The sequence below is a fragment of the Camelus ferus genome, chromosome 13 (genome assembly GCF_009834535.1).
Source record: "Camelus ferus isolate YT-003-E chromosome 13, BCGSAC_Cfer_1.0, whole genome shotgun sequence".
NCBI classification, from domain to species: domain Eukaryota; kingdom Metazoa; phylum Chordata; class Mammalia; order Artiodactyla; family Camelidae; genus Camelus; species Camelus ferus.
Genome location: NC_045708.1, coordinates 31,391,437 through 31,415,190, shown reverse-complemented (window position 1 = coordinate 31,415,190; position 23,754 = coordinate 31,391,437). Strand labels below are relative to the sequence as shown.

Here is a 23,754-nt window from a genome sequence, read left to right as displayed (position 1 = left end):
TTTTTTTTTAAAGAAACTATGTTGAGTGCATTATGAAAACAGATGTTTGGCAGTGATTTCATCCTTATGTTACTCTGTTGCCAAAAAGATATAAAAGTGTCGCTTATAAAAACTCTCATATCTATACGCCAGCAGTTCTCAATTTGTGGTCTCAGGACCCTTGAGGGTCCCCAAGACCTTTTCAATGGATCTATGAGTTTAAAACTATTTTCACAGTAATTCTCAGACATTATTTGCCTTGTTCGCTCTTACTGACAAGAGCCCAGCACGGTTTTCCGGAGGCTACGGAACATGTGACATATAGCATGTGACTATACCACTGTCCTCACAGCTAACAGAGTGTGTGCTTGTGTATTATGATTTTAAATTTTCTCAGTAATTTTTAATACATTAATTATCAATGGACAAAACCCACAAAAAAGAAAGTTCTCTGGGGTTTCATAATTTTTAAACTTATAAAGAGGGTCCTGAGACCAAAAAGTCTAAAAATCACTACTATATACTTAGAAAATTTAGTAACAGAATATTCTAACTTGTTTAACATATTTCAAACAAAAGGCTTCCATGGGTTTTTAAGCTATGTTAAAAATACATAAACATGCCATCTTCCCATTATTTTGTAAGGAAAACTGCTATCAAGAAAAAGGGAAATTTACTGACATATAGACAAATAAGGGTAAGACAAGGCAGTCGACAACATTTAATCAGAATAACATAAATTACGTTGCGCAGAAGTTCGAGGGGGAGAAACTCCTGTCAGCCAGGATGACCAGGGAGAATCCTGAAGGAGAACAAATTGGAATTAAAACCCCGTTATCACATTTACAAACATATTTAGAAGACTGAGGAGGAGCAAAACTTCAGGGCAACAGTCGGCAGTGAGGAGGACAGGCGAAGGAGGGGCGCACACGTCAGCAGCCCAGGCAGACAGAACGTCAGAACGTCAGTGACAAGAGCATCTGCATGTGTGCAAGTGTCACTTCTGATTGATGGCTGGGAAAGGCTGAATGGCCACATATAATCTGTTGGGATATGAAGAATGCTTAAATTGGTATAATATTCATACTAACCAACTCTTCCCCTCATGATCTCAGAATAATTCCCTATGCCTAACCTGCCCAGACCAGCGTCATCAATCAATTAAGATGTGTAAATAAAGCCACGATGTTGGCAGTGGTTATTTCTAGGTGGTGCGATTTTAGGCTGATGATCACCTACCATGAACCAGGTAATACACTTCAGGTTAAGAATCTTAAAACTATTATTTTTATTATAATAGGTCCCTCATGTATCCAATAGTACAAGACCAGGCATTTTACACTTATTTGCTCAGATTTTCAGAACAACCTGGCAAGGTAGGGATTTTTATCCCCATTTTACAAATTTGAAAGCCAAGACAACACAAGAGGTCCTGAAGCCTGCCCAAGGCCATACTGTAGAAACTGGTGAAGCCACAATGGAAATCCTGGTCTGCTGACTCCTGTACCCCTGGAAAGGACGTGGACATGCCCCTCCTATTACTGCAGTAGTCTAACTGATAACCTTCCCTCCATTCTAAGCTCTCCTCATACATAAATATTTTACTCTGTGTAGCAGGTGTGGTACTATGGTTGCAAACCTTAGAACTTCCCATGTCAGGGAGACAGGACATTCACTCCTCTCCTGCCTCCACACACAGTGATCTTCCTAAAAGGCAAAGCTGATAAAGTCATTTCCTACCTTCAAATCCTTCAGTGGCTCTTCCTTCTCATCAGGATAAACTCCTGAACTCAAAAGTCTTCACAATTTGACCTCTGCAGCCCCCACACACTCCCGAACACATCCTGTTCTCCTGCCTCGTAAGCATCTTCAGGACGTAGCCACATTCTCTTGTGTTTCTAGGCCATTACATACATTGTTTCCTGCCTGAAAACCCATATTTGCCCAGCTAATTAGTTGTTTCAAGACTTAGGTGTGAGCTTCTCTAGAAAACCATTATTTATATTCTCTGTGTGACATCAGGTCCCCTTTGAGGGGATCCCACAGGACCTTCAAACAAAGCCTGTTACACTGTATCCTGACTGCTGGTTTACTGGCTTCTGGTCCTACCAGACTAGAGGCTCTCTGAGGCGTGTGATAAGCCTTTTACATTTATAACACCGTGACCTAGCACAGAGCCTAGCACAGAGTTCATGTTCAATAACTCTCTGTGGGATGACAAGGGAGCCTAGTATAGTGGAAGCTACAGACACATATACAACAAAGTAAAATAAAATATGATATATACAAAAATAAGAAAGGTGTGGCAGGATGCGATCCAAGGAAGGGGGAACAGGTAGGAAAATCTGGGGGAATCCTTCTGCCTACATCCCTGGGATTTTCTTACCTGATTTCTCAGTTTCTTCAAACCCTGCTGCTGCTACTGATCATGATCATGTCTGTTTACTTTGAATTACGTACTATGCAAAGCACTTCATGCAAAATGAACTCGTAATCACCCTATGCATTTCCCTGATGAGGAAACTCAGACCGAAGACACATGCTCAGTATCAGGCAATCAGTGGCAGAAGCCAGATTTCAATCCATTCTTTCATTTTCTTTTTTGAAAGTGAAATCTCCTCCCCAAATACCAAAGTTTTACAGCCTCCATTAAACCCAATTAAACTAATAAGGTTGGACTAAGATCCTTTTTGTTTTAACCATTCAGGTGAAAATGTACCTCAAGTTATTACACACTTCCTGGCTTCCTAAATTGAATATCTTGAATAAAATTTAACTTTTTGTGGACGCCTCAGGACCATTCCTGTGTTCATTACAGAGGGCGCTGTAAAACAGCAATGCTCTTGGGAAAGACCGTGCTATGGCTGGAATAGCACTGACTGCCCTTGTAGCAACGGCCTTGGCCTGTTTGCCTCTAATGGAGTTCTGACTTCCTAATTCACCTTCATCCCATGCCGAGAGCTATTATTTCTTGCTACTGTTAATATGTTTCTCTTCAGTAGCCCATCTGATTTTACTACCTCTGATCTTCCATGGGCTGTGCTACTCCAGGAAGATGTAGCAGACATTAGTGCTGTCCAACAGTTATTTCTGGCTTTTTGCTTTCTGGGCACATGCTAAGACTGCAATTTCCTGCCCTTCTTTAAATTAGGCATGGCCACATGACTTGCTTTAGCCAATGATACATAAATGAAAGTGACATGTGCCACTTCAGGACAGAAACTTTAAAAGCCACTGTCCTTTGATCACCATCTTCCACTCGATAAAAATGATCATGGAAACACCATGTTAAGATGGAGTTCCCATCAGCCTGGGTTCCTGAGTGACTGAGAGGAGCAGACTTACCTGTGCAATCATGCTAGACACGAGGCATGAATAAGAAGTCAACTTTTGTTCTGTTAAGCTACTGAAATCTTGACAATTTTTGTTAATTCAGCTTAATCCAAGCTATCCAGATCAATGTACTCTCTCAGTAAGGAATTCTCTCACATAAGGAAACTTATTTACAGATTTTATGATGAAAGTTTTGGCTGTGTAAATAATTTTGTTTGCATCCATCCTGGTTCAAAGCTAGGTTCAATGTAAAATATTGCCAAGTACCTACTATGCATGTACAAAACACTGTGCTAGATGATGCAGATAGCCCATGTCTTGGAAAAGCTTCAGTCTTACGTTGGCAGCAGACGAAAAAAGGCAGGCTCTAGTGTTATGATGGTTTAAAGGAGATACAAGTCCCATCTAGATGGTAAGAAAAGCATAGGAAAACTTCACAAAGAAAGTTCCATATCAAATGGCCCTGAAACATGGGTAAAAACCAACAACTAGAGATTCAAGGTGGGGGGTGGTCACTGAAGATAGAAAAAGCAACATGAGCAAAGATTTGAAGTAAACAGCAACACACGAAGAGCAAATAGTTCCACTGACCCAGAAATATTAAAAAAAAACTAAGGAAATGGCAAATAGTGCTTTTACCCACACTGCCCAGGCCAGGCTGGTCTGTGCTTAACTCAGCAGATGGTGGTAAGCCATTAGAAGTCTAGGCTGAGGCAGTTAGTTACCAGGAGGTGACAACAGTACACAGGATAGATGGGAGGAAGGGGGCGGGGAAAGGCTGGGGGGTTTCTGCAGTAATTCAAGAGAATGTTATCAATGGCCCCAAATCAGGGTGATGACAGTAGGCAGAGAAAGAAGCTAGAAAAGAGTGTGGAGGTAGCAGCAACAAGAGCTGGCAACCAGCTTAACACAAGGGACGAAAAGAAGAAAGGCAAAAATGAATCTTGGGGTGAGGATCCTGGGTAGCTGAGAGGTTAATCAGAAAAGTCACAAGGCCAAATGCAGTGCTACTGTACATGGTTCTAATGGCTAGCTCCAGCTTCATCTGAAGTACTACTTCTTTATACTTTGCTCTACTGAGGACAAAGTTACCTCCTGATTTGATGCTATCAACCTATCTTTTTTGTACAACCTCATCTCCTACTTTGTCCAGTAAGAACATCCTGAAACCACCCATGATCATTTTCGGTTCTCCTCTGCCACCTTTCCCATCTTCACCTTCTCATTTCCTCACTTCTGTCTCTTCACCACCCAGGCCTACCCATTCACGGCTCAACTCAAGCCTCAGCTCCCCTGTGAAACTTTCCTCAAACACATGGATTTCTCCTTTCCCCAAATTCTCATAGTCCCTACTGTTTTGGAATTCCAGAGACCACATTATTAGTGATCATTTTCCTGTGTACCCTTTATCCCCACAACTATCTCGCAGGCCCATTAGAACAAGCCTCATACAATAATACAGGTCATGAGGTCCCCACAGTTTCATTGCCTTGCACACAATATGCACTCAGTAGACACTTTATTGATGATGCAGTCACTTAGTCTCTAAGAATATGCACGCCTTTTCCCCTCATTAATAATTTTCTTTTATTAAACCATGGTGAGACATTTAGACATGAGAAATAGAAAGATTCATCAGTTAATACTTCAAAATACCCTTGAGTTCAGAATCTTTCATCTTAGGAGCTGCTACTGCCTTAAGAGATTATTTGAAAAAAACATTTGGTCATAAATTTTTGTACCAACTTCCTTTTAATCCTTTTGATTTGAAGATACACCAAACAAGGCAATAATCATCACTCCAAGGTGATTCTGACTTAGAAATAACCTAATTTTCCATGAGGACTGTTTCCTTTCAGGAACCTAATCAGTGCTTTTTTTTTTTTTCCTCCCAGCTTGGTGTTCAATCAGCTATAGTAAAGATAACTCAAAGTGAATCCACAGAAAAGTTCGTATTTCTTTACAAAATAACAGCTACCTTCATTGGTCTCTCTCTCAATTAATAACAATGATTCAGTTCATAAGTTTCAGTCCTTCATACGTGCGAGTAACACAAACATAAATGAGGTTTATTAAGGAACTATAAAAAAAAGGGCACTGTTGTAAAAAGGAATTCGAAATATTCGTAGGATACTATCCCAATCAAACTTACTTTCATCACTAAGATATTTCCTCCTACAAGCATAATCACAGAGTAAACAATGGGGAGAAGTACCACAGGAGAGAAAGCAGAAGGCGGTAGTCTGTCAATCAAATTGACCCCGGGCCCCTGAACATCTGGAGGCTGGTAGAGCAAAAAGCAATGACAACTGCTACCCGTATGCTGCTGATTCCCACTCAGGCTTTCCACTTTTCCTCCCTCTTCCCATAGAGAAGGCCCGCCTGACATGTCCTTCCTCTGCGCCAAGGTGCGCAGCGCTGCGGGGTCTCGCGCGCTGGTGACCTCAGACCGCTCGGCCCAGGTCCAGCCGTTCTCTCTCCCGAGGCCTGGCAGTCCCTACCCTGGCGAGGTCGTCCAGGGCCCGGGCTCCCTGCCCGAGCCCCCAGTCAGAGCCAGACTTCATTATTCAGAGATGGCGGGGCCGCGCCCGACCCCTCCTTTCCTAGCAGCAGCGCGTGCGGGCTCCGCGCCTCCCCCCGGACCCGGAGACCGAGGGCGGCGGGGGAGGGGAGGGGCGGCGCGGCAACCGTTAGCCGCGGTGATTGCCCTCCCGACGCGCGCAGGACCCGCCCTTACCGCAGAGGAGAGGGAGGCAGGGAGGAGGCGGCGCCCGGCTCAACGCGAGCGGGAAGGCGGGGGCGACGGCGGAGGCGGCGGCGGCGGCCGCGGGGGACCCCGGCGGGCGCCCACGACGCGGTGGGCTGCCTGGGCGCCGCCATAGTGGGGACGCAGCGGCGGGCGGAGCGCACGGCCGCGACCCGGGTACGGCGGGACCACCAATCCCGCTCTCCGCCTCAGCGCCGGGCATCAGCGGCCAATCGGCGCACGGGCGCCGGGCGGGGCGCACGGCTGACCAATGCCGAGCTGTGCTGCAGGCCGTGGGCGGGCGCAAGCCCCTAGCAGCCCACTAGGCACGGGAACCCAGTTCTCCCACCCGGCCACCCCTCCCGGGGGCCAGGACTGGGAAGCTCGAGCGGACGCCCAGCACTCTACAAGGAGCCCATCCGCCACCTTGAGCAATCCTCTTTCCCCGGCTTGACGCTCCGGAGAGCGCGCTGACCTCTGACGGCCGCGGGGCTCGCTGTCCGCCGGGACGACCCTGTTTCCTCGCCCATGCGGGGGGCGAGGGGCCACGATCTTTCCACGCCGAGGGACACAGGCATCAGCCCGGAGCCAGGCTGAGTCCCAAAGCTGTGGGACGTCCACGAGCTGGGTGACCTTGCCCAGTCCTGTGGGTTAGGGAGGACAGAGGTCACTGGCTGCCCTTATTTATCACTAACTTTAGAGCCTCGCAGAAAATTTTTAGTCTGGGCATAGGACCACTCGGCCCCGACTCGTCTACCCTTTGCAGCTCTGGCGGTCCCAGCTCTCCCACCCCACTCCCTCATTCCCGCAGCTGAGCCCTGGCATCCTCCTGGGGCGCAATTTAAAAGGAAATTCTTCCCAGGGGATTTACAGAGAGAGGAGGAACTGTCAGGCTGTGATCCATGACTGCAAAGGAAGGCAGTTTGCCCTGGCAAGAAGGCTTCTGAGGGGAGCCTGCCTAAGACCTGCTGGGCGCTTCCCTGGAGTCAGCCAGTCCTCTGAGCCCAGGCCTCACTGCAGGCAGGAGAGACAGCCTGTTCTGTGTGGTTTGAGCATCATCACCTCTTTAAACTTCAGTTTCCCAGGGGGTTAGAACATTAGGCCAAAATAAAAGTAAGTTTCTAGAAAAAAAGCTGCTGAGCAAGAACTCGACAGGGGTTACACCAAACACCCCAGCTCTGCCTGTCGTTCAGTAGGGCTGGGGATGCTAGGGTCAGTGAGAGGTAAGGAGGTCTGGGACCCTCCTTACCAAGTCTGGGGAAGTGTTCCTTCCCTCCAAAGATGTGTGCTCCCAGGGATTGCCAATCCATTAAGTCCTGGCTCTGTCTACTCTCCCCTAGGAATCCTTAGGTGCTGGACAAAAAAAGTCAACCTCCCTTTCACGGCCCCAGGAGGGAGGGAACTGGCATAGAAGAGTATCTTTGAGACCTGCTGCTCCTCCCTTCCCCCACAACCAGACACCAGGTGACAACCACCTCCCAAGCTCCAGGACACAAAGAAGCATTGAATTGCTGAGCTGACCCGCACCTGGAAGGAGCCAAGAAATAGGGCCTAGTACCTGGCTGTCCAAGACCAGCTGGAACAGCTCTGTTGTGCCCAATTCACTGAACCCTCCTTGCCCTGCTGCTGCTCTATCCTTGTCCACCTGGACCTCAGGAACTCACTGGGGGGTCAAAGGGACTGGGTCTTCCCCCAGGGAAGCATCTCTCCAACTACAGGAAGCTCAGAACAGCTTCAGAACCCACCTGGGGATCGATGCCTTGCTCTTCAAGCACCTAAAATATACTGCTTCCTTTCAGGCTAGCTCCACAATTTTGATGGAACAGACACCGGCATAAACTTGTATCTGTTCAATGAAGTTAACAAGTTGGGGCAAGATGAGATCAAATTCAGTTCTACAAGGCTGTGGAAGTGGCCTGGTCCTTCCTCTTACTACCTCTTCCTCCCCATCACTAAGGCAAGGAAAGCAAAAGGAGGTACTCATGGCCAGATGTGCCTCTGCTCCCCAGGTCCCACCATACAGAGCCACAGGACCAGAACTTGACAAGCAACCCATCTCTTCAGGAGGGCTTCCTGGATCCTGCCTTACTGAGCCTTCATAAAATACACGGCCCTGTTCCATGGCCTGTGACTAGATACACTCTCGGCCTGACCCTGGGCCACTCGGGCTCCTTGGGGCAGATACAGCCAAACCTCTGCTCAATATATTTTATTGCTAAGGACAAGGTGATGCACCGGTTTTCAAAATAATTTGGTTTATAGCGTTCATACGTAACAAAAAATGGGGAAGTATTATAAATCTGATTCTTGTATACACAGGGTATAAGTGTGAAGCCCTCCGATCCTGGACCCAGGCAAACAAATTCATGAGGAGCAAAAACCTGTTTAACCCCTTCAGTGTTGCCCTCCAGTCCCACCCCCCCCCCAAATCAGCTCCCTCCCACCCCCAGACAAGAGGCACATCTAAACCTGCCCCAGTCTCCAGTGGCCCCAGTTCATCTTAACCCTCCCAGCCCCTGCATGATTGCAATTTTCTGTTGACAGAATCACCCACCAGGCTCTGCCTGCTTCCATCATTAGAGTCCCCCTTCAGGGTCTTCCCCACCCACATCCTCTAACACTGTCCTCAGCGGCTCCATGCCTAGTGTGGTATTTACAGGCACACACCCACGCAACCCCCATCTTCTCCTTCAAGAGAGGGCCAAGAAGTGGCCTTAACTTCTCGGCATCTCATTACTTTGCCAGCACTCCCTTGAGGCAGTTCCAGGGACAGACAGATGCCACACCCATCTCCAGCCAACCCCCAGGAGCCCTCACTCAGCTAAGCTGAGGGCAGAATTTCACATTTTTGTTGCCCTGGATAGGCAAGGAAGAAAGTAAAGGCCAGGGGCTGGCAGAAGCTGGTCCAGACCAAGCACACACACGCACACACGCACGCGTGCGCACACACACACACACACACACACACACACACACATAAATACAAAAGGGTGGAGGGGCAAGCACCAGCACCTCTGCCTAGTTGGTGCAGGTGATCATTAGGAAGCTTAAGTCCTAGGCCAGGTACAGGGCAACCAGCCCAGCCAGCACAGTCGACCCCATTCTAGACCGGGGCCAATGCAGCCACAGCGTTCCAGTGCTCAGCCCATCAGCTGGGAGATCAGTGGCTGTTGCCACATGTCCAAGAACGGCTTGTCCTTTCACTACAGTGGAATTCGATGAGGGTGGGGTGAGAAGATGATGGGGTCGGTTATTTCATTCCTTTTCATTTTACAATTCACTTTTAGAGACTTCAGAGTTCCAAGTGGCTGCTGTGCTGTGGAACCCCAGAGTGCTTTCGGCTTGACAGCTGGGAATCTCTTGGCCACTGGAAGCATCTACTCCATGATGGCCCGGTACAGTGCAGGCTCAATGTAATCTTCCCGGTATCTTGAGTTGATAACTCGCTGCCGTTTCTTTTCCTGCTTAACCTCTTTCTCTGTGAAAATCTCATTGAAGCGCATGTCTGAGGCTACTGACTGCAGAAGAACAGGCAAGCCAAATGAGCCCTTTGTGGCCAATCATCCCAGAGAAAAAAGCCAAAGGAACACATTCTTTTGTTCCCTCCCTCCCAGATAGGAACCGAGGGCACACAGAAAACACACTCACCAGTCTAGACTTGACTCTCTTGGGAAGCTCTTCATCCAGCGTATACACATCATCTCTCTTAACCACAAGCTGTGAGCCATCCTCAAACTCCACCTACCAAGGAAACAAAGGCCTTTGGCCAAGATATCCTTCCCTCTCTCCCTGGTCCACCACTCACAGTGCAATTTCCTGCAGTCACAGGAAGGGTTTAGAACACTGAAGTAAAGCCTGCCATGTTTGAAGCCATACCTGGCAGACTGGACACAGGGCAGTCCTTAGCACTCCCAAAAGCAAATACCTGCCTCTGGCCCAAGAGGAAACAATGAATTAATCAAGTACCCTCCCCCCTCCCCCATCCCCAGCAAAAATCTTTGGCTACCTGATACATCTGGATGGGGTGGGAGGCCACAAACTTGGCTCCATAGACTTGGCCGTCAGTCCATCTCACTTGGACTACTTCCCCTTCAGCAGGTGGACCCAACTGGAGACAGTCCTGACTCTGAGGGAACAGGAAGGGAGAAGAGTGAAAGAAGGTCCACCTTCTAAAGACCTGCCCCAAAGTTGGCCCCATATCTCTGCTGGCTACTGCTTCTTGGTCAACGAAAAAAGTCAACTTAGTAAACTCAATAAAGGTAGATGACAAGTGCCACGATCAAGAGTCCTTCTCACATTCCTTCGACTGTGTCTCTTAAGGGACAGGGCTCTTCCAGGAACAAACACTCAAACTGCGCTCAGCTATTTTAAGAAGTGGGTTCTTAACAGGAACACCTACCAAGGGACTTGGCAAAAAACTTTAGGACTCTTACTCCCTGCAGAAGGGAGTACCCTTGCTGCAATGCCAGCAGAGGGCTTGGTATAAAGTGGGAGGTCAATGTACGAGCGTGTTCATGGTAGCTGAATGAAAGGTCTGATGGGCAGACCGGGGAGAACATCCTTGGGAACGTGGCCTGAAAAGGTACACACAGGGGAGGGAGCAGGGCAGAGTCTAAAATGAGGCAATATTCAAACTGCTCTTACCAACTTCACTACTACTGACAAGAGTTAGGAAGGTTCTATACTCCTGCTCACTTACTGAGTAGAAATGGTTGTATACTGTGCCCATCACTGACTAGGTACTCAGTAACTATAATGTGTATAAATTCAACAATCAGGTAGAAAGTATTGCCCCCCCCCCAATCTCAGGTGGAAGTTTTAGCTAGCCCAGTATGTGATCCTTGATAAGTCACTTAAGTTCTCAGAGATTAAGTTTCCTCTCCTATAGCAGCAGCTCTTAAAGTGTGGTCTGCAGACCAGAGGGGTCCCTGAGACGCCCACAGGAGCATGTGAGGGCATGACGGTTTCCATAACAGCATTAAAACATTACTAGCCTCTTTCACTGTGTTGACATTTGCAGTGATTGTGCAAAACCTATCACAGGTACACCTGCTGGCACCTCAGCACAAACCAATGGCCCTGAGCTCTACTACGTGTTACTGCACTCTTAACCGCTGTGGACTCATACTGTAGGAAAAGGGGGGAAAACCTACTTTCACGTAACACTGTCCCTTGATGAAGCAGAAAAAGCATTACTTTTATTAAACCTTAATCTTTGAGTTCATGTGTTAGTACCCAAAAGACACTTCTGCTGGACGCCAAAGCATGATGGTTGTCTAGAGGAAAAGCATGGTCTAACTGTTCAAGTTGTAAGAAGTAACTGCTTTTTTTCATTGAACACCAGATTTAAAAAAAAAAAAATACCAACCGACAAACTATGGTTATTCAGACTTGGGTACTGGCAAACAGCCTCCTGAAAATGAATGAAGTGGGCCTGTCACTTCGAGGAAAACAACTGACAGTACCACCAATAATAAAACCCAGGCTTTCAAGCGCAAATTAGAATTTCAGAAGAGTTGTATCACCACCATGAGCTTGAAGCTTCCTAAAATGTAAAGATTTTTCTCAGATCGATGATACAAATGAAAGTGATACTGCATCGTAAGTTGCATTTTTGATATAGCATCATAAAACTTAACATCTGGAAGACTGGCAGAGCCCACTGCATCAACGTGGATGATGGCACAAAATCATGCCTGGGTCAAAGACCCGTTCCCGGTGCAAGACAGACCCACGAACTTCAACGTAGTAGAGCACGCAAGGTTCGCTGAGCTGCTTTCAGATTCCACACTGCTTCTAGCTTTTGAGAAATAACCACTCGTTGAGCTTTGGTGTAGTAGCGAAGTAGAATAACCACAATCATCCGAGAGGCTATTTAAATACTCCTCCCCTTTTCAATTACATATCCCTGTGAGGCCAAATTTCTTTCATATACTTTAACCAAAACAATATACGGCAACAAACCGAAGATGTGACATTAAAAAGACACACAAAACTGTAGGAAAATGGCACTCTTCTCACTAATGTTTTTTGTTTTATTTAAAATGAAGTTGTTTTTCATTTTAAAAGGGACTACTTCAAATCACTTAATCTGTTTTAATTTCTAATGAGAAAATACTGACACACATAATTCAAACACACAAGCTCTTTGGTAATACAAGCTCTTTAAGTCCTCCGTAACTTTTAGAAGAGACCTGAGATCACTGTTCTCTGAGTCAGAGATAGCACCTACTTCTCAGAGTTGGAATGAGGCATGAGATACTTGGGTGAAGCACTTAGCATACGTAGTGCCTGGCGAACTGGAAAAGCTTTAATAAATCTTAGCTATTCCACTGCCACAAACACTGATACCACCTTATAACTAATGAGTGCTTTTAGCAACTAAGTTGCTAGTGTGGTATAAATGTGGGAAACACCTGTTGGTAAAGGAAGAAGTGGCTTCCTCCCGCTACACTGGTGCTTAGTCTAACAAGAAAAGAAGGCAGGGTCGGGGGTGAGGATAGGGGAAACCTGAACTGAGTCCTCAGTCCTGAGCCAGGAAACCCAGGACTGGGTCCAGGTAGGGCCCCCAGTGTCTCAGGTGTTGATAACATAAGCAGGCCAGGGATGCCTCCAAGCAGTTTCTATTCAGCCCCAAAGCCTTCAACTATACAGAACCAAAAGCAAATTCCATACATCTACTAAGAAGACATGGTAGAAAAGAGTTCAGCTGGGTAATTCTCCCCCAAATCACACAGCTACTAAGCGATGCAGCTTGTACTGACAAACTGGTCTTATTCTGAAGCCTGGGCTGGAAACCACACCAGAACGCCTCCAGGAGTAGTTTAGACAGAAATACAAGCATGTTTCAAAGAACTACAGAAAATGCTGATTCCTAGAAGCTTCCAGAGGAAGCAAGGCATCTGAGTGGCACACAATTTTCTCTGCACAGAAAGACCAGCACAAATGCTTTTCTGTTCAGGGAATGACTGATGGGACCATGGGCTTGGCTAGAAAAGGCAGGCAGGCCCACAGCCAGTCTGCCAGCCAGACTTAAAAATACCCCTGTTCCAAAAAGCCCAAGAAGCTCCTTGCAGACATTACCACTATGTCCTCGGGGTAGAGATTGTCGCTGAAGGAGCCGTCATCAAAGTTGACTTCATAGAAGGTTTCGGTGGTGAGCCTTACCACCTCACACTGGTAGAAGCGCCCGTTCTTGTGCTTGCTAATGACCTTCTGGCCCGCAGTGATGCTCTGCAAGGCCCCCTTGGCACGCTGGAAAAAACAGAGGCTTGGGTTAGGCCCACGTTGCCAGAGGCCTGGCAAATGGGCACCAAGATCAACTGGTTCCTCTTTACCAGGAAAAGATAAGCATGAGAATGGAAAAGTGAAAAGGAGTAAGAGATAGGAGCTGAACCAGGTCTCTCCAGATATCCACACCCCAGCCAGACATAAAAAAACCTAGTGTCATATTTTCACCCATGAATGTAGCTCCTCCCCCGTTCCCAGTCCACAACTAGTCCTTATACCACCCTATCTTACAACAACCTCCCAGAACAGACCCTTGTGATTTCCCTTTTGTTGCAAGGAACTGACCAAACAGCACCTACTAGTGCACACAACTTAGACACACAGCAAAGTAGAGACTCAACATGTGATCTGAGGCCCAGGGCCCCCACACAACGTTCCACACAGGTCTTAGCACTAGCTCTACCCTCTGGGCTAGGGAACAAAGACTCAGGTCCCCTGGATGTCCTCAGCTGCATACGACAGACAAACAGCTCCCCATCACAAGGGCCCTGCCATCTCTGGGGCCCTCACATCATCCTTCTTCTCATTCTGAACTCGCCCTTGAGATCACAGAGCATGTGGCAGCCTAATGTCTAACCATTCCTCCCCAGGCTGCCCAGGCACTGTGCTCCAGCCATGCTGGCCTCCTTGCTGTTCTCTGAGCATGCGTGCCAAGCGTGCTCCTTCCTCAGGGTCTCTGTGCTGCTATTCCCACTACCTGAAATGCTACTGCCCAGTGCTCTGCACACTGGCTCCCTCACATCCCAGTGTCAACTTACTGACAACACTCCTTACCACCTCCTCTTCCATTCTCGTATCCTGCTATTTATCCCCACACTTCTTCCCATCTGACACGCTGTATTATTTACTTGTTTCTATATATCTTTCTACTGTATGAAATGCAGGAGGGCAGGGACTGTTTTTGTCTGGTTCACTAGACAAAACACACCTAAAACTGCCTAACATACAGTAGATGCTCAATAAATACGTGAAGAATGAATTAGTGAAAGAAATAGTCCACAGAACCCCCAGCACCAACAGCATACAGCCGCCAAACCACTCTCCTGTTCCAGCGTGAAACTCCTATTTCCTTACCAGAGCCAGGACTCAAGAGTCCTCAGGCTTTTATTCCTCCAGAGCCCCATTTACACGCTGACAATTTTATCCCTCTTCCTAAGCTCCTAACCCACACCCAAGCACTTTTGCTCAATTAAAACATCTTTATGAAGAAAGGAGAGCCCAGTCAGCAGACTGGCCTTCATGATCCAAATGGTAGAGTTTATCCTCAGGGCTAGTGGTGCTCTGTCGTGTCCTTCCTTTTGTGATCGTTTCTGCCACATCGTGGACAAGCCTCTTATCAGCGTCTCCTTTGTTGGACTATACCTCACTGATGGTGGTCTCCTCCAGCTACAGTCTGGCTTCTGACCTGACTGCCCCATGGAGCCACCGGTTTGGGGAACCCAGTGACCATGCTGCCAGCTGGCCCTCCCGCCAGCGCTGGCCCTCGGGAGCCCCCTGCTGGCCTGCTGGCTGTGGTGCTCTGCTTCCCTCCACCCCTCTGCTGCTCAGCTGCTCCCTCTGCCTCCTGCTCCGCCATCTGCTCCTTAGATTAGGAATCTCCAGAGCCCCGTTTCTAATGGGAATTAGATTTAACTATCCTGTTAAATGCTGATGATAACCCAGTCTTAATCCAGTTAATCCAGCTGCCTACTGGGAGCTCCATCAGATTCTCCTGCAATCTCAGTCTACAGGTTCTTTCCTCATTTTCATCTTCCTCCCTCCCCACTGCAAAATAGCCCAGCCCCATCTCAGCTCCTGTTTGCAGTTAATACCATCATATCAGCATCCCTTCCACCCTTCAAGGGAGCAGCCTGGGTCATCTTAAATTCACACTCCCTCACTCCCTCACCCTTCCTCTTCCTCCGTCCTCTCTCCCCATGGCAGTCAACAAACTGTGTCACAGTTCCACCCACTGTAGGAGCCCAGTGCTGGATGTGACCCTAAAGCTGTGCCTCTGTGCTCCCACTTCAGACCTCACTTCTCACCTTGGCTAACTGGTCTCCCTGCCTCAAATTCTCATTCCCTCAATCCTTTCTTCAAACAACCACCAGGGGAACTGTTAAAAAAGACAAATATATATATATATATTTCTAAATCATAATATTAGAGAAGCTCTCCACACCTTGAAGGACAGAGGTCAAGCTCCTAAGAATGGTGGCCCAGGGCCCTCATCCTCTGGCACTGCTTGCCTGTCCAGTGTCACCCCCGCCACGTTCCTGGAACCAGTCTTCCACTTCTGTTCTTCTGAGACTCATTCATTCTGTTTCTGAAGACTTGAAGGCCCTCTTGCTCACAATTCCTACTTACTGTTTAAGACCCACTTCAAATGTCACCTTCAACCCCAAACCCTTTCATGGATTTTGCACTGAGCTTCACCGTTTAGAGAAGTACAAAACCCTCTACTGTATGGGGGTTAATGGCTAACCGCTCTTCCCCCCAGTTCACAACACTTTACACAGAGTTTCTGCTATGTTCCTGACACTGTGTTAAGTACAGGGACACCGAGATTGATAAGACAGAGACCCTCAAGGAGTTTATCCGGAGGAGAGGCAAACAAGTGAACAGCTAATCAAAAGGAATCGACCACAGCAGCTGATGCCACTGGATTAGGAAGCACAAGGCAGGAAGGAGAGATGGACGGGGGCCACCCCCGTACCCATTAGCACGCTCCGCAAAGCATAACACTTGCTGACACAATAAACAGACAGCCTGCAGAGAAAACGGTCCTGGAAACCATCGAGAGGATTCTAGAATGGCACCCCCCTCACCTCCAAGTTGGGAATCTTGTGCCGAAAGCAGGTAATGAAGACAACAAAAGGCCAGTCATCTGGCTGCATCATCACACCCGCGGCCTGCGCACAGCTCACGTGGAAGGCGGTTGGGCAACGGCCGTGAGAGCACTGCACACAGCAGCCAGCGGTTCTTTTCCTCCGCTTCTTACAGAAGACACATTTCTATGACACAGGGAAAGCAAGCCAATGGTTCCAGGAACTAACAGTCCAGTTTCCTCTACTGTTCCCCTGCCCCAATGCAAGAGCCAACCCCCTTCCCAAAACACAAGGGCGCACACACCCTCTTTTAATCTTGTGTCTGACCACAGGTGTCCTCATGAAGTAGCTTTAGCCAGAGGACGAGACTCGTAAACCGTGACCAAAACCAAGGCCAGCAGAGGACGCCATCAGAAATGCTATGTCCCCGTCTACACAGAGACCCGGAAACAGGGATAGGATGTAGAGTCACAAGCCCATCTTTCTCCTTACCAGTTTGAAGCGGGGCAGGGGAATTTTGCTCACGTCCACTGGACTTCTTTCTGCAATGTTGACAAATCTCGCTTCCAGAATCGCCACAGCACATGAGACATGGACCCACCTGCCAAAACGCAAAGGCCATCTCAGTCTCTCTCTGGCTCCGAGGCCCTGGGGCCTTCTCTTCCTACGAGGGCTGCCGATAGAGCTTCCTGCCTTACTCGGCCTGACCACTAGACTTCCCAGCAAGTTCCTGAAACCCAATGAGGTAAGAACCAGAAGTGTCTCCACAATGATATGCGGAAACAGGTCCCCACCACACTGCCCTGGTCAGCACAGGGACATACTTCTTACACCACTAGCTCACAACCTGTTGCAAAAGGAGCAGAGCCAAGCTAACTGGGGAGTGAGAAGAAATTAGAGGGCCTAGGTGCTTCCTCAAAACATCTCCAACTATGTCCCAATCTGCCAGTAACCCCAGCCCGCCCTCCCCTCTAGGCCTTTGCCCAAACCTTTCCCCGGGCTGAAATGACCACTGCCTTCTGCTCCCTTCATCCACCTCAGACTGTAAGGTCTGGTGCAAGCCCCACTTACTCTGAGAGGTCTGTTCAATTAAAGTGAGTTCTGAACATTTGGGGAAATTGACATGCACCAAGATGAGATCAGCTAAGATGGCGAGAGATCTTAGAACCAGAGCAGGTGAAAACCTAAACAGCCAGTGTCAGGGCTCAGGGACACTGTCTGCAGTACGGACAGGGCTGTGGTGTGAGAGTGGGAACGGATTTGTTTTGCGTGGCCCTGGAGGGCTGACCAAGGGTTGTAAGGTCAAGGTGGGAGGTCCAAGAAGAGCCATTTCCACTCCAAATGAGGAAGAACTTTAACACCACTGTCTTCCAATTGTGAGAAACACAGTGACCTCAAGTTGTGGCAGCGAGTGCCTTTAAAGGACTGGAAGTAGCAAGCAGAACAGCACAAGGGGATTCCTGTGAGGCTGGAGGCCAGGCAGTGCATGTGCTCCAAGGATTTTAGCCGAAGCAGGAGCTTCACCTCATTGCCCATTGACCTGTGTGCACTAGCCCCTAGACAGCCGGCTCTTTAGGGCAAAAGCCTCAATCCCCTCACATTTCTACCTCAGAACCACTAAGCCAAGACCAAACACAAAAATCCAGCTCAGTGAAAGCGAGCTGCCCAACAGCCAAAAAGCCCAGCTCAGAGCTAAGGAACCCAGAGCGTTCTGCAGATGTGAAGCAGTAGGGTAGGTAGGACGGGGATCTCCTCCTCGTCCCACTGTCCTCCTTAGGACACCCACCCTCATTCTAAACAGCAAGGGAGCCTGCCTGCCGAAAGGGCTCAGAGCCCACAGCCGTGGCTACCTCTGCACCAGCCCCCGTGCTAACACCATAACCACCCTCACTTCCAGCCGTGAAGCCCCTGGGTCACCTCCATGGGGCCTTCGTCCTATCGTGAGTCCACCTGAGCTCCTCCGAGCAGAGGACGTTACTTCCAGGGCTGCCTCAGAGAGGAAGTAGAGTAGGAAGGCTCTGGGACCACTTGACTTCCCTTTTTCAAAATGAGTCTTGGAGATGCTATTTCAGCCCCAAACAATGTGCTTTCCAAGTCCTCATCAGTCGTGTCGGTGAACAGCCACCCTCCTCACGGTGTGCCCGCCTGCGGCTTCAGAGCTCTGAACTCACCTGTCGTCGTTGGCTCTCTGCAGGGCTCCTCCTCGTAATGAGCATAAACAGCAGTCCTGCCAAGAAGCAGGGAGGGAGAGTGGTCACTACGGGGTCGTTAACAGCCCATCTGCTCTCCCCTCAACTTCCTTTGGGCAACCGTGGCCCCCACATAAGAGAGCAGCCCACAGCGTGCGGGGCCTCGCCAGCTCAGCCCTGTAACAGCACACCCCTGGAGGAAGACAGGGAGGCCACGCGGGGCTAAAGCACACCAATTACTCCCCTGACTTAACATAATCCTCTTTGCCGGTACTATTTATTAATAATAACAATAAGCAGAGTCATGGATGACACTCTGCTCAAGCTGGAGGCATAGGGCTCTGACTGCCTCCTATGTGGGCACTGCCAGGCTCCAGGGGCGGTGGGACAGGGATGAAGAGAAGGCTATGAAATGAACCACCTGAGCCCTATTCTGATGCTCCAGCCTGATGGCTCAATTCTTTCCAGAGGGTTATGGTCCATCCACAGGAGGACCTCCACTTGGTCCTGACACAATGGAGCAAACAGTTTCCAGACTCCATTCTTGCCCTGCCACAGGTGGGCAAAGAACACTCTCACTGTCGTGGGGTTTTATTCTGACAACACTCCCTGACATCACTGTGTAACAGGCCACGTGCAGACTGCTGGGACATAAAGCCCACATGAAATAGTCCAGCCCTGAGCAAACTCCAGGTCTCATGGGGAGACAGCAACATCATGGAAGCACTCACCTCTTCCAAGGCATTGGCCGAACACCGAGAACACATCCAGTCTTCAGAAGCCTTTGCAGGGGGGACCCCATAGCAACCTAACAGAGACACCGAGATGGGCAAATTAAACCCAGATGTAAGCGTTAGAGTGAAGACTAACTCTTTCCAAATACTACCTCCCAAAGCTACGACCAAATCTTACAGAGACCCCTGAATTCTAGAGTCCGGGCCCCCACGATGTAGCCATACAGTACGATCCAAAGTCTCAAAAAGTCAGAAACTAGATTCATGGGTACAAACACCTAGTGAGCACTGGGGACTGAGCCCCTCCTGGTATCTGTGACCAAGAGGACAGTCCAGGGTGGACAGTGAAAGCATGGACCCCAGAGTCCCAGGAAACTCAAGACTCAATTAGCACCAACCTCCCCAAGAACACAAAAGCAGTCTCTGCACTGAGGGACCAGGGAGGCCACTGGGAGGCTGCAGGGAGGCCAACAAGTGGCAGGACTGCCAGTGAGAAGTCCCACGCCACTGGGGCAGGATGTAGAGAAGAGGTGAGAGGCACTCACTGGCGTGGACGCGGACACTGCACTTCTTGCAGGAAACTAGAATGCTGGTGCCGTCCTCCTCAAGGTAGGGGGTAGACAGGTTGATGTCCGTGCTGCAGCCAGTCGAGGTGAAGCACATTTCTGGAATCAGTGGCTTGGTCCTCTGCTTCTGGGGGGCTAAATCTGAAGCATTTCCACAGTTCTGACTAAGGCCTCCAAACTCGACCTGAGGAGGGAGTAGGCACACACCTCAGTGAACATGCGCCAAGTCCTCAGCTCCCGCCTGCTCCATGGTAGAAAGCTGCTCCCTTCCTCACAAGGAACTGCTATGGCCCTTGGGTGCACAGCCATTATCCCAGAGCTGCTAATTGAAGTTACCTCTAATGACTCCAATTCAATCTCTCAGAGCAGCATCAAACAAAAGCCCCCAGGGGACAACTGAGAAAAGGGAGCGAGGTAAGAGGCAACTGGGATTTCAATCTCTCCAAACCAAGTGGTAATAAAATGCACTGAGATGTTAGCAGGCTGCTCTTGGGGGCTCCCTGGCACGGCTCGGCGGCCCCACCCAGGGAGAGGACCCAGAACAGGTGCTCCCAGCAGCCAGCACTGACTTCCTCTTGGGGCCCATGTCGGCAGTCATGTCGCATGGCTGGAGCCCCATGTGCCATTCCTGGCTTGGGGCCCCGCCCCTTCAGGAAGAACATTATTATGTCCATGGACTTCCCTTGGCAAATGGCCTGACTGCAAGACTCTGCTGGCTCTGCCACTGGATGCCACCATCACCCCGGTTCCAAGGACGGGCCCAGAAATGTCGACCCCCAAGCCTATGCCACTCATAAAACTCTGAGCCCCACTCGGCAGATCTGCTGACAATACAGCCAGGCCATCTGCCTGCTTCCCTCACAGGCAAAGGCATAAAGTTCTTTGGGCTTTGTTTTTGGTCAATGGAAAGAAGTAATGAATTACTAACTCAAAGTGCATTGGTCTAGGTCTAAAGTTTCATTCTTTGGCAAACATGAACCTGGCTGCCAGGCTCTGTGGCGGCTACACCACTTTAACCGTCACCAGGGGACTGGTTAACAACATACCACCCTGTGCAGGTCCCAGCTGAGACTGAGTTAGCCATCTGGCACATGCTGCTGTGGGTGCCTTCCTGGCCTCCTAGAGCTGGACCCAAAGAGACCCATGATGGAGGAGCCATCAAACACCCCAGGGATGGGAGGGGCACAGCTGGGCTCAGCCACGGTGCCTTCCCACCCTTCCCCATCCTGCAGGCCCTCTGCTCCTACCCCTCCCAAGTTCCTTTCCAACACTGCCAACATCCATGGTAGCAAAGGAAAGAAGAGACAACATTGGAGGATCTGGCTTTTCATCTGAAGTTCAGACTAATTTAAAGAAATCTGCAGTCCTCCAGACTGACTGGCCAGAACTGCAACCCACTTGGGAGGAATCGTCACTGACCAGAGTAACAGAAGGGCAGGTTCCTCAGCAAACAATGACTGCCAAGGGCAGCAGGAAATCCCCCAGAGCCTAAGCCGCGCCCTCAGCTTTTCCCCAAAGCATTCTCGAGTAAAAACCCCGCACTGCTGACAGTTAACCACCTGGCAAAGCCTTTCCAGCACATGATGGGACAGAAGACACTAGGAAACATGCCTTTCCCTAAGCTATGCACCCCCCATTAAACCTAGCTTCCCTATGACTGCTGGTCCTGGGCCAAAAGAGGGGACGAGGTGGGCTTACCTGATGGTAAGTCTGAAAGATCATACAGACAGCGCAGTGAGGGGCCTGCTGGGCGATGGTCTCATTGAATTCCTTTTCGGCCTCGAAGTTTGGAGGTCGGTTCTGCCATAGCTGGCTCAGGGGCTTGGCCCAGGCCTCTGTCTCCTCAGCCTCCTCCTCGGGGGTCCCCTGTTCTGATATCTCTAGAGGACAAAGCAGAGGCAAGAGTCAGTCGGCACCAGGCCTGCACGTCTGTAGCTGTGCCTGGAGCGCAGATAAGCTCAGCCAAGGCTCATGGTCCCAGGTTGGGACTAACCAAGATCCTACGGGTGACAGAGGCAAAGGGCGGAAGTCATTTTCAAAAGACTCCTACAATACTTGGATGATGCCATGAGAGCCCTGGAACCCACAGCTACAACCCCTCCAATGATCTCACTTCTTCCTGGACACGAGTGCTTTCCACGAGACCCTGGAGACCTGTGCAGAGCAGCCCGAGGAAAGCTCTGAAACATACTTAGGCGAGGTACCCATTTATGTGTTCATGTCTTACAACTCAAGCTTGGTGCAAATAAATAGTTATCCCCAGGAGAAGGGTATAGCTCAGTGGTAGAGCACATGCTTATTAGCATGCACAAGGTCCTGGGTTCAATCCCCAGCACCTACAGTAAACAAATAAACCTAATTACCTCCCAACTCCAAAAAAAAAAAAAAAAAAATACAGTTATCCCTGATGCCTTCAGACGTGTTTAATCCAAAGGGGTTTGGCAGCTGCCAGTGCACACGACCGACCTCAGTGAAGGGTACCATAGCAAATTTAAGCCAATGCAGACAATGAAAATCAACTCCTACAAGCCCCATCCAACAGGCCAAGCCAGAAGCCATGGTGCCAAAACACAAACACAGGTAATTTCTGCATCCTGGCTAGAACAAGAGTGACCAGAACAGGAGGGAAGAAACAGAAACAGACTGCCTCACAATCACAACTGAAAAACTTAACACACTGACATCTGCTCTGCTTACAAAAATCAAAAGTGGCCAAAAATCATTCTATTTGTGAAAACTGAATGAATAATGAAGGAAAATGTTCACTGTTAAGTGAAAATTGCAGGAATCAAAATTCTACAGTTCATATAGATAAAAACTTCACTGACCTGTAAAGTGAAAATGTGTGCATTTCCCTGAATGAGTCCTGCCTCCATTGGGGGGTAAAAAAGTTATAAGTGGAAAGAGGGGTGTGTTCAAGACTAAAGAAACATTCAAATGCAATGTGTGACGCTAGCTTGGTTCATACCGGTTTAAAGGGAAAAAGCTATAAAAACACACGTTTAGGACAAGCGGGGAAAGACGCACACAGACTGAAGGGCAGAGGCTATGATGGAGTCACTGCTCACTTCCTGAGATGTAGTGAAGTGGGGTGTTTATACAGGAGACGAGCCCTCCTGGGAGATGCCTACCGGTGTACTTTAAGTCAAGTGATCTGATGACACAGCTTCCTTTCAAATGATACAGCAAATATGTACACACGTGTGTACGTAAACAAGGCACGCGGAGAAACAGCAATTTTGGCAAAGTGGTAACAGCTGTTGAACACTGGAGGCGGATACACAGGATTTTTATTCCTTCAACTTTTCCACCCTTGAGATTTTTTTTTAAAATCACAAAAGTTGGAGGGTTGTATATTATGATCTCATCTGCATTATTATAAAAAGGACATGGACATAATATAACATCTGACTGTAACAGTTGGCAAGAGTAACACGTTAAAATGTTCACAGTGGTCACCTCTGCGGGGTAGTTTTGCTGTCCTCTTTATAGCTTTTTCTGCTCTCCCAGTTTTCTACAGTCTACATTGCTTTTGCACATTGGGAGCCATCATGAAGCTAGGCTGCTGCTACCCCAGAGGACCTGAAGCCCCAGTCTGGGCTGGAGGAAGGCCACTGAGGACTTCTGACTTGGGTCTGGCCTACTTCTGACTGCAGGATCAAGAGGCTTTCCCCACCAGTTTATCAAGGTCCTTGTACCATAGAGAACAGCAGAGAAACTGCCCACCCAGCCCTGGGTGCGAGCAAGGCTAGGACAGGGCAGGAATAAGCCGGGCACTGGCTGGGAGTAACAAGGGACCTGGTCACTGACAGGCTCACCAGCAGACCTCACTGGGTCCGGGGGCTCCAGACAGCACAGGAGACCACGCTGCGCGGACGGCAGTCACTCCCTCAGCCCCAGCGACACCTCAGTTACCCTCCATGTGCTGCCTCCTCCTCTGTCTCCTTCACAGGCTCCTCTTCTCTGTCCTCTTTATCCCAGCCTCTGCGCCCTCTCCCCAAGTGGCCCCGTCTATCCTAATAAAGACAGCAAGCACCACCTCCATGCACCCCAAGTCTAGATCCTCCATAGACGCTGAACACAGATTTCCAAAACCCAACCAGCACCAGA

The 23,754-nt window shown here is 49.0% G+C and overlaps 2 protein-coding genes across 9 annotated transcripts in view; both read right to left on the bottom strand.

Annotated features, from left to right (window-relative positions):
* ST3GAL3 (ST3 beta-galactoside alpha-2,3-sialyltransferase 3) overlaps window positions 1-9,181 on the bottom strand; it is a 188,323-nt gene extending 179,142 nt beyond the window's left edge. For all 6 annotated transcript variants that reach the window (XR_004324972.1, XM_032494067.1, XM_032494069.1 and 3 more), the window contains exon 1: window positions 6,050-9,181. The gene's annotated coding sequence lies outside the window, so the exon portion shown is untranslated. The remainder of the gene's footprint in view (window positions 1-6,049) is intronic.
* KDM4A (lysine demethylase 4A) overlaps window positions 2,898-23,754 on the bottom strand; it is a 44,452-nt gene continuing 23,595 nt past the window's right edge. For 2 of the 3 annotated variants that reach the window (XM_006178471.2, XM_032494065.1), the window contains exons 13-22: window positions 21,343-21,524; window positions 19,624-19,828; window positions 19,076-19,152; window positions 18,327-18,382; window positions 16,648-16,756; window positions 16,156-16,341; window positions 13,142-13,312; window positions 10,065-10,184; window positions 9,707-9,799; window positions 9,333-9,576 (exon numbers count right to left, since the gene is read on the bottom strand). In XM_006178471.2, coding sequence (XP_006178533.1) covers window positions 9,436-9,576; window positions 9,707-9,799; window positions 10,065-10,184; window positions 13,142-13,312; window positions 16,156-16,341; window positions 16,648-16,756; window positions 18,327-18,382; window positions 19,076-19,152; window positions 19,624-19,828; window positions 21,343-21,524 — 1,340 coding nt within the window. In that variant the 3' untranslated portion in view covers window positions 9,333-9,435. Of the gene's footprint in view, window positions 2,909-9,332; window positions 9,577-9,706; window positions 9,800-10,064; window positions 10,185-13,141; window positions 13,313-16,155; window positions 16,342-16,647; window positions 16,757-18,289; window positions 18,383-19,075; window positions 19,153-19,623; window positions 19,829-21,342; window positions 21,525-23,754 lie in introns of those variants that run through there. The other variant, XM_032494066.1, reaches the window with a different exon arrangement.